The following is an 11,274-nucleotide window of genomic DNA, read 5'->3' on the forward strand; positions in this document are numbered from 1 at the left end:
AGAGTAATTGTTAGAGACAGTTGTAGATTCAAAAGTTGCAGGAGATAAGAGTAGGAATAGAAATACAGAAGAATGTACAGTGCAGAAGGAATAATTCACAGACGAAAAAATACAATGGTCCTTACATCCTGATCTCTCATTGCATTAAGCTGCTCGAGTTTCTTGGCCCAGTATCTGGCCTCCTCCTCGGGGATGTCTGCAGCGCAACAGAAAGACAAAAGCTGTTACTCTCATGAAATCACATAGGGAAAGTAAATGTAACGGAAGAAAACTAGCAGGAACATTTCTATCATGAAGTCTATTAAACACTAATTGGGAGGTTTTGATAATTTAACAAAACTCTTCTCCAAAAAATATAATTTGCTGTAACAGCGAAGAAAAAGATAAAAGTCAAATTCAAATAATTGAAAAACAAACTTTTTTATCAGTGATTTCTGCACTCATAACTGAAAAGCTTTAAGTATTATTTTAATGTTGGGATAATTATAGCCTCCAGCTAAATAAAAAATTAAAACTTATGAAATACTCCTGTGTTTCGAGAAACTAATTTTTACCGCTTGAAAGCAAAAAAAAAAAAAAAAATAAATAAATAAATAAAATTTAGAGCATGAAAAATCAAAAGATGGCTTGAAACATTTCATTCCTCTTCATCAAGTGATTAACAGATGAAGAACACAGCATGCAGAAATTGTCAATTTATTCAGGAACACACTCCTTCTACTCTGTAGCTTTTTTTTTTTTTTTTTTTTTTTTTTAAACTGAAATACCGACATCTCTTTGCACTCTGGCATAATTGCACAGGAACTTCTGGTTTGCAGTATTGATGACTTTAAAAAAAAAAAATCAAACAAACAAAACCACTAAAGCATGTCTAGAATTTGACAAGGAAAAATGCGAGAAATAATATAACTCAGAAAGTATTCAGAAAAGATAAATTGTTGGAGCACTTCGTGTGTGTTGCATAGATCAGGGAGGCCAGACCTAGTGGCAGTTCGAAGCGCGTGTCGAGCAGCAGCCTGTGAAAGGTTGGGTCTTTGGTTCCACAAATCTCATTCTCAGCCATGATCACATTGGAATCCAGTGTCAACCACTGACCAGGACCCTCCTGGAAATGATGAACAGTTATATAAATATTACACAAACAGCAATAATAAAACACAAACTGAAATTGACAAGCTCTTCTTGGTCAAAACACAACACAATAATAAAATGAAAATGATTTGGATTTTAAGGAATATAGTTTGATTTTAATAACAATCATATCAATGTAATATCGTCATATTATTTCCACTCAAGCTGGATGATTGAGGTCAGTACACCGCAAGTGTAGGGGAAGAAAGCTAAGGTCTGAGTCAGCGAGAGAAAGGGAGGCTGTACCTCGTTGGACTGCCGTATGTTGCGCAGAGGGATCCATAAGGTTCCCACCATGGTGTCCCAAATCAGCCCTTTATTCCACACCTCCACTGTGAGACCCAGATCCAGTCGATTTATTTCGCTGTTCCACAAAAGGAGAAAGAGAACAAAATTAGCAACATGCATATAAATGACTGAAATGATGCAAAAGACTGTAAGTGGAGACAATGTTGTATGTAGAGGCTTTTAAGGAGAAATGCTGAATATTCCATCAGGAGCTGCACTTAAATCTGGTGATGGATATGCACCGTGATTTAATCAGCTGAGGGAAATGAGTCATTCAGCATGAGGATGAAAAGGAGTAGGTGATTGTCAACACGGCTGCTGGCAAGATATAAGAGACAGCACGGATAGGACATCAGCAGGGACTGTCTATATTTCTGCATGGCAAACAGCAGTGAACCCAATGCTTCCTTTTTTCAAACAGAGCAGAACTCCTATACAGCACGTAAGGTATAATGTCACGAGTATCTAGAGTAATATGACTACACATCTGACTGGCACATCATCAGTTCATTATGTGTCTTGCTGTAACCAAGGGCTTAAATTAATCAAAATATAAAATTCGGCACGGGGCAGTTATAAAAAGTGTTTCCAGTATGTTCTTTTATGCAGAGAACAAGTAACTGACTGAAACGAACAAGGAAAGAGGAAGACGTTGTCAGTTTAGTTCATAAAGTGTCTATTAAAGGAAAATGATAGAAAACAGTAATGCTGTAACACGTTTTTCTCATGTTTGTTTAGAACAAGCTCCTTCAGTTGTGAGGTGTTGATGAAGCTTGAATGGGGAGAGAAACCCTTTTGGCAAGGTGAGTGAACTCTGCAGGAGCAGCTCAAACATCAGCGGAAATGTTATGTCACCTACTCACTACCCAGTGGGAGGGAGAAAGAATAGAGAAACCAATAAAAAAAAAAAAAAAAAAACTGCTTTTAAGAAATAGAAATGTCACAGCTGACCCTGATGCTTCAAGCTGCATAGCATTTTTTGAGTTGAAGCAATGCCCGCTGGGGTGGGCGCCTTTTTGTTCAAAGGTACTGACTGCAATAAAAGTATTTTTAAATGATATGGATCATAGTGAGAAGGTGGTTAGTGCTACTGGTTTGCAGCAAGAACACATCTGGTTTTAGAAACTTTTACAATACCAAAAATTTTTTAAGCAAATCCAATTTTATTGTTTCATATAAAACTCGCCGTCTTTGTAATTGATTTTAAAAATCTATCCCATTTTTAATTATATGTATGTTAGTTATGGATAGTTTTTTTAAATTTCTTTTTAATACCTAATTTTATACATGTACTGTTGGTATAATTGGAATAATTACTACTATTATCGCCACTAGTGCTGTCCTACCCTCCACACCATCATGTTTTTCGACAGCTCTAATCCATTGTACTCCTTCATTGGTATTTATTTTGGATCATACCACACTGGCAGCATCACATCATAAGAGATCTAAAGTATAAATTTATTTCCCTGAGTTAATTTTCTAAAACAGCACCATTTGTGGAAATGTCTATGCCGCTTGTTACACCTGAATCACTTCCGATATGAGTGTTTCATTGATGACCAGATCTATTTTTTCTTTGGAGATGTTCCTTTTTCCCTCAGTGATCAAGGATGTACAAAATCACTTTTTTTAGCTTTGATGTGACAGAGAGCAATACCAAAGACTGTCTGTGTTCACAACAACGCGACAACAATACTTTATCGAAGGCCTAATGAGCTCTGAGAAAAAAGGGGGGCTAAAAGGCAGGTTTATTCAAATCTAATCAATGACAGTGACCATCTTTGGTGTTGTTTCTTTTCAGAGCTGAAAAAATCCAGTTAGGTTAGCAGCCATATGACTAACGCAATGCTACAGTTATCTGGTAGAGATTCAACCATTTCATATTCAGACATGCAGTCCACAGCTTCCGGTTAAGTTTTACTGTCATTTAACAGGGAGAACATCAGCCCCAAAAGAAGCATCTCGATTGAGGCAAAGCTTGCTTAAATGAAAAGTGAGGACGATGCAATAGAAGGCAAGAGGCACTCACAACATGAAGTCCTGCTCCCAGCACGGCTGACTGCCGCGCACAGCAATTGTTGTGCTCTTAACATTTTGTACCTTCAGGGTCACGTATGTGTTAAATTTCTCTGTAAACAGTGAGATGCACAATTGCAACGGTTATAGTACTGTTTATGTTAAACAGCTAGATTCAGAGAACGGACGATTATCACGGTTCACAACTCACCTTGGGGTCCATCGAGCTTTCCTTTTTTCACTGCACAGAAAAAAAAAATACAAGGTATTAGAGAAACTTCTCACAGATTTCAAACAGTTCACATTTTCTTGTTCCAAATTTAACTTGGTGAATCTGCAAAGGCTTTTCTCTGGCTTGTGCTTGGAGTGTCATGTGACTTTTATCTTTTGCACAGCCTGCCTTTAGCTCCTGTGCATGAAAGTACGGATGGCTGGTGATTGACAGCAGTTTGGCCTTTCAGAGAGATGGTAGGGGGTCTTCAGTTCTTGGCCGGGGACTCCTCTGTGCTCTTTGGGCAGAATGCCAGAATCTCATACTGAAAGACCACATTTGTAAGTCAGCCTTTGAAGGGCCAGAGAAAAACGTTTTGTGCAGGTGACACTAGTAGAAGAGACGGCAGGGTTTGTCCCTCATCCCTCAATGTACCAAGTGTGTTTGTTTATTGTTGTCAACAGGAGTCTGATGGATGCACAGCGGAACAATGCTCCCACTCCTCTAACACAATAGACAAGACCCTGCCAAGGTGCCCACTGCCAGTCCCGCCACACAAGCCCCTCTGAGGGGACCAAGCCATACCTTCAAACCACAGTGACGTAAAAAGAATAGACATTATTCACTCAGTCATGCACTCGGGTGATACTCTGGATCCTGTGTTCAGCAGTAACGTATTAATATTCAGAGCTCTGGAACTTGCTGATCGTCTCTTTTCGCAAATGTTAAAATTTAACAAAGAAAGACAAGGAACAAGCATCAATTTAATTACCGGTAAATCTAATTGGATCTCTCCAGTGTGCACTTAAAAATATTCTATGTGAGAAAAGCGCCAGGAGAACTGTCTCTGTAGTGCATGACCTATGAGTAATGTGGATATTCGATGGAAATCCGTAAATGAACATGGTCTGGAAATCAGGGTTGCAAAAGTGCTAATAAGAAAGGAATACATTCTGAGTTATTTTCTTAGTCACTGACAGCGGAGTGAGTTTGATAATCATTGTGGACAAATTGGCTTCTAAAAATAGCCTCACCCTAGCAGACCCGTGGGATGTTACTTATTACTTAAATATCTCTTTGATTCATGAAGCAGGTACCGGAGTTGGTGGTGTGCTGGTGGATGTGCATTTTAGCCAGCTTCAAAATGAAATCCTTTTACAAATATTTTAGCTGCTGATGAGGCAGTCACACCACAGGGTGAGAGGAAGGTTTATTTCCATAAGATGCATTCAAATTGCTTTCAAATAGACAGTAACAGACTGATGCACCTCAGCTGCGCCCTTGATAACACACTCACATTTCTTCTCAACATTAGCCAGTCATCAGTTTTCTCTCTCTCTCTCTCTCTCTCTCTCTCTCTCTCTCTCTCTCTCTCTCCCTCAATCACTCACTCCCCCTGCCATGTGGCGAGGATGCACGTGCACTCCCTTTCCATCTCTTTCTCTCGTGCTCCATTAATCTCTCTGTGGAGCCGGATGCAGGCAGAGTGAGAGAGTGAGCTGCATCCCCAACACTAAAAATAACCACTTCAGTGTGACAGGGGTGGGGGGGGCGCTGGAAAGAAGGAAGGCGGTTTTGTGTGTGAGGGTGCATGTGTATGTGTGTGTGTATGTGAGGAGTGGGGAGATACTTGCTAACAGGCATAGGACTAAACCCACATTGCAGCACTAACAGCAGAGAGAAAAAGTGAAGGGGAGCTGCTAAAAATAACGGTTACATATTTTCTGCGAACCCCAACAGAAAATGTTGAGGTGCTGCCACAGCAATTACAGGACCTTGCTTCCTTCATTATCTTTATAATACGTAATTTTTCATTTTCACGTGGTCTGCCAATATAAATCCTTCAGTGCAATTCCTATGACGAGCAACACCGAGACACACCTGTAGTCTTAATGAGTGAGTTCTGCATTTAAAATTATATTCAAGAAGAAGAAGAAGAAGAAAAAGAAGAAGAGAAAAGGTGGTGGAGATGTGCAATATACTTGACGGTGCTACTGTTGGATACATATTTGATACATAAACGATGATGATGATTATGTAGCCAGGGGATGAGGATATTATTCTGGAAAAAAAAAATAAAAAAACAAAAAAATACAGGATTCCCTTAATTGTTCCAAATTCATAAAAAAAATTCTAATTCATTTCAGGAAATTGTCAAGAATTAACCAAAGTATGTCTATTAATCACTAATTTTGAAGAAAAAGACATTTTATTGGAGCAAAACATTTCTGCTGCATTAGTCCATGGAGATCAGAAATAGTCTGAGAAAAAGAGTCTCATTACCTTTTCTTTTTATCCTTATCTTCATTTTGGAATTTAAAACTGGCACTGTGTTGCACAGAAATTTATAACAAAGTTAGTGATCACTTCCGAAAGTCTTTAATCTTTAGGCTTTATAAGACTGGGGTTATTGTTTTTTTGCTTCTGCCAGCCTCTGTCAAGCTGTCACAGCATTTCAACATATGCAGTCAGGAGCTCTTGGTGTAACAACACAGATAAAAGCAGGTGAAGTAAGTGTTTTAAAAGTAAACTATGTAAAAGAAAAGAAGTTGTGACTTTACACGCCAACAATATCTTCATACAAAATTCTGACTTTATAATCTCAGATGACTTTCCATCTCAGTATAAAACTAAGGGTTTTTTAGAGTACCAGTCTTCATTATATTATCACAGTAACACAGCAGAGCATTTCATGTCAGATTTTCAGAATGCCCGTACACATTAAAGTTTTTCTTCAAAATCCATAAACATCTGGACATTACTGAGAAAACAAAACAAAAATCCAACACTCCAAGGTTGACTTCTTCCCAGCATTTTAAGGCGTGAACTGGCATGCCGCTGCAGGATGTGACAGTTGTGATGGTCACTGGATATGAATATGCTTGCTCAGCCGAAATGGCTCAGAACGCCAACATGACTGACCACATCAAGCAACATGAGACACAGAAATAAAGCATGCAAGTTCTCACCCACCCACACACACACGTTTATGATCAGGCTATACTACATAATGGCAGCAGCCAAACGTGAACAACCTAATCTCTTTTACCTCATCATTCTTTGCACAGTCCCAATCACGCAAAAAAATACTATCAATATAAACATTGCTGCAGGCCAATAACTCAGTGTGTTCAAACTAATGAGAAAATGCTAGCAGAGACCTAAAATACCACTGAGGTTGCTATGCCAACAAAGCTTCAGGACATAAAGGGACCACCAACAAGCCTGAATCTCAGCCCTGACATCTGTGCAATCAGCTCCAGAACTGGTGTCGAAAGCACAGCAGCCTCTTTCACAAACACTACAAGCCAGTTCCACCTCCTCGCAAAATCTGAAGAAGAAGCTTAGAAGTCATTAGAAGAAGAATTGTTTCTTCACCAGTCCCCATGAAACAGACACCATATCAAATAGTCTATCATACCACTTTCAGTGAATGAAAAAGACTACATTCCCTTAATCCTTAATCCTAATGAAATTTGCAGATGTGTGTAAATGTGTGTATGTACACCTAATTGTGATGTTTATTTGTTTGAAATTTGGCGGACAATGAATTAGGTAAAACTCCTGCTTAAGGGTTTCTCTTTGCTGTGATTTCATTAAACATTGTAGTAGTCATAGATCAATTTATTGTCCTCATGGTTCTCATGAAGTTTCAAAGTATCAGGATATGTCATTTTGTAAACTTTATGAACATCCAACCAAATTATAAGTATTTTTGTGAGAAGGCAAAAATCAAATAAACTCAATTTACAAATGGCCCCAGATATTTTCCTACCAAATGTGGATACAGGGAATGCCACACTTTAGGAGGTCAATTGCATTTTAATCCATAGACACAATCACTCCATTCACTTCCTACTTGGAAGATACAATATCAAATCTGTTAATCAGTAGTCATTCAGCACTTTTCAGACATTAAGCATAACCCTGAGTGCTTCAAATTAACAGAAATGCATAAAAAAAGGTACAATGAAATTGAAAGTTGGAGACAAATACACACCTCTTAAGTTGGATAAAAAAAGCACTAAACTAATTTTTTTGATGTGATGACCCACTCTGCCATTTGAGCCATAGCCACCAGAAAAGAGTGTTATCCACAGGGAAGTAGAAAACAAAACTAGAAATTTCAAATATATATTTCATGCTTTTTATTATTTATGAGAGGACTATATTGCAGGTCGTGTTAAATCATAAATGACAACTGATTCAACTGTAGGTCCTCAGTCACATGCAATTAATTTGAGATGCTGGAAAATTTTGCAGAAGAAGCATTTTTACAACGCCAATAAAATGAATTCTACTTTAAATGAAAACCTTACTAGCATATTGAATATATCTTTCCTTTTACATGCTTCTCTTTGGTGTACATGCATACAACAGCCGGCGTGACAGAGTGACAGCTCTGCCACTGAATCACAGATTACTCCAGACAGACGTGAGACGGAACACCACAGACTTGATGGAAAAAGGTCAACTCCACTATCACAGTCATGCATGAGGCAGTTTGTGTTAACACAGAGAAGAATCCAGCAGTATTTACTCATGCCTCGCTTGTGATTTGAAACTTAATAAATGGGAAAACCAGGGAAATATTGCAGAGTCACGTGATTAAAAAAGAAAGCCGAAGGGTTTTTCTAAGTCTTCGTCAAATCAAAAATGAAAAGCAAGAATGATAGATCTCCACACCCTGTGGTTTTCTTTCTTTTTAATGAAGCGTAAAACACTCACGGACAAGCTGGATTACAGCTTGCTTTACTATGTTTGACAGAGGCTGGCAGAAGCATACACCTACTCCATAAATCGATCCAGTTGAAGCAGTGCCAGGTTTTGTAAAATGAGCCTGAGCTGTAATCAAAGACAGCAGGAGTACAATATTTCTGGGTGGATAACAGTAGAATAAAAACTGATTGCAAATATGCAAAACCAATTAAGAGAGGACGAGAAGAAAGAAAAATAAAGCTATGTTGATGGGGCTTTAACAGATTTTTTAAAATATCTCTTTCTCAAGAAGACTTCTACAGATTCTAAATACCAAGATTTTTATTCCCACCGGTGAAATCCCTCCAAACAGTGGGGATATCTGGACCAGCAGAAACTGCTCACACCAGCGGACAGCAAGTCGTGCCAAGACTGGACAGTTCCTCTTACCTCCAACACACAGCAATGACATCTCTTAACCGAGCCTTTGGTCCAGGGTCCAGCTTCTTCACCAGGTTCCTGATTGGCAGTGCTAATCTGTGCAAAAATACAGTGAGGGGATGAATGGCTTGGATGGAGATAGGAGGGAGCCTGCCGTCGCTCGTTTGCTGGACAGGGGCCCGACAGTGGTCTGACAAAAACCGGACGCTGTGCACGTGAAGTGTGAATGCCGGCGTCGCACTCCTCTCTTGTCTTTTTCGCGTTCCTCTGTAAATCTGAGAGCCTTCGGTCCCCCTTTTGCTCTCAGCTCTCGGGTATCCAACACACAGCCATCTTGTTCAGCTTCAGCACCACCACTGCGTGGACAGCTCCTGGCAGTGACGTCAGAGCGCGTGGTGGTGGGGCGCGGGGTGGAGGGTCTCGAGCTGCACATCATTAACTCCCCTCTCTAGACAATTCGCACATGTAGGGGGAAACCCATGACATTTTCACACATCTTAGCAACTAATTTGATGAAGAACTGGAATAGTTTGTTATTGTCAGACTCATAGTGTTTGTTGATTTTTTTTTTTAATTCAAAAGCATCTGTCCACTGGGTGGCAGTAGTTCTGTAAAGTTTAAATTTTGCTTATGTGTACCATCAACACCTTTAGGCACTGATTGAATCACCTGTTTGTACTTCATCAAAATGTGCTACTGCACCTGCTTCTGAAGAAAAGTCTCAGAGTGAGTCGATGCACCGTCTTGAGGGAAAAGGTGGAATCACAAGACTGGTCAGGTTGTGACTAGCTGGTCATCCATCCATCCATCCATCCATCCATCCATCCATCCTTTCATCTTCTATACACTGCGTTCAGGGTCACAGGGCTCTGGAGTCAATCCCAGTTAACTATGGTCGAAATCAGGGTGCACCTTGGACTGGTCACCAGTACATCACAGGGCAATGACAATGACAGACCTCCACACACACACTCTCACATTCACACCTAGAGAGCATTTTAGGGTCGTCAATTAATGGTGGATAAATGGTTGATCTCTTACTGTACACTTAAAATAACCGACTGCTTGAATGTCACATCTGGGCTTTTGAAGCTGGCTCTGTTGACACCAGTCAGAAAAAGCATGACAGAAACACTGACCAACTCGTTCCTCTAAGCAGGCCAGTGATCATAACTACAACAGCCCCCCCTGCTGGACTTAAGTGGCTAATACAACATCCCAGTTACAATCACCAAGATCACGTTGGCTTTGATGGAACTCAAACTTCGTGTTTTTAGTGACTTTGTATGTCCTTTGATGTGCTACACTGCAATATGCAGGCTGAGGTTTTTTTTGTATAGGCCTTGCATACTTTCTAAAAATCTTTCTACAATTCAAACAAATTAAGACCTTAAATTAGTGCAATTCTCTGTTTGCAGAGTGAGGAACTTTAAGCCTTTACTTCTGCTCCAGGTCATCGTGAAAATAACAGATATAGAAGATGGATGGATGTCAATTAAGTCAGACACTCAAAAGTTTTTGAAAATGTTATTTCAGTATAGTTTAATGAACATTTGAAACAAACAAAAAACATTCTGACAACACAGAGACAATTTGTCCCTTCTATAACTTGACATAATGAATTTAAATCTTAAGTCGGAACAACACAGTATTTAATTCCCAGTGTTCCCTCCATTTTAACACTATATAAACATTTCCAACTAACCATATGTACAGTTGTGCTCCAAAAAAATAGCATTTCAATATAACTAACCAGAGCAATCACTGTTTTTTTGTTTAAATTCTATTTTCATAAGGCAAATAATACAGGAAGTGTAGTAAGAGTAATATAAAACAAAAGAACCCAACATTTATAAAACCAGACATTGTTCAGAACAGCATTCTTTGAATACAATATTTATTGGAGAGGAGAAAACAGATAAAGAAATGCAGCAAAATGATTGCCTGCTTGGGTGTAATGAACTCCAATGCTTTAAAGGCGAAAGCAAAGCCAGACACGTGAAAAAAAAACAAAACAAAAAAAAAACATAAGATCACCATCGATCAAACATTAGCCAGAATGGCAAAGACTCGGTCAATGATCAGCTATGGGGTTATCAAAGACTAGCTGAGGTTACCTGTGACTACTGAGGCAGAAGCTAATCTATTGGCAAAAACTCCCTGCAAAGTCCCATGGTTAAAAAAAAAAATGTCTCATGCAAAGAACACGTTAACTGGCCTAAGGTGAGATAGAGAAATATTTTATGGACTGACAGAAGTGAAATTGTTCTTTTTTTGGTCCAAGGGTTGCACACAGTTTGTCAGACGACCCCTTCAAACACTAAACTGAAGCTATGGTGCACTCAGTCTGAAGCATGGTGGAAGCATCATGACGTGTTTCTCCAACTAGCTAGCCGAGCTTATTTACTGCATAGCAGGGATCAAGGATCATTTTGCATATATCAAAATGTCTGAAGAGTTCACATTGTCTTATGTTAAAGACCCCT

The 11,274-nt window shown here is 39.2% G+C and overlaps 1 protein-coding gene across 1 annotated transcript in view; it reads right to left on the bottom strand.

Moving 5' to 3' along the window:
• Positions 1-9,160, bottom strand: part of unc13a (unc-13 homolog A (C. elegans)) — a 61,042-nt gene extending 51,882 nt beyond the window's left edge. Inside the window, exons 1-6 of the mRNA XM_030082503.1 lie at positions 8,798-9,160; positions 3,650-3,679; positions 3,452-3,551; positions 1,378-1,495; positions 982-1,105; positions 126-196 (exon numbers count right to left, since the gene is read on the bottom strand). Of these exons, the coding sequence (XP_029938363.1) occupies positions 126-196; positions 982-1,105; positions 1,378-1,495; positions 3,452-3,551; positions 3,650-3,679; positions 8,798-8,819 (465 nt within the window). The 5' untranslated portion in view covers positions 8,820-9,160. The remainder of the gene's footprint in view (positions 1-125; positions 197-981; positions 1,106-1,377; positions 1,496-3,451; positions 3,552-3,649; positions 3,680-8,797) is intronic.
• Between the last annotated feature and the right edge of the window lie 2,114 nt (positions 9,161-11,274).

The sequence above is a fragment of the Salarias fasciatus genome, chromosome 23, assembly GCF_902148845.1.
Source record: "Salarias fasciatus chromosome 23, fSalaFa1.1, whole genome shotgun sequence".
Taxonomy (NCBI): Eukaryota; Metazoa; Chordata; class Actinopteri; order Blenniiformes; family Blenniidae; genus Salarias; species Salarias fasciatus.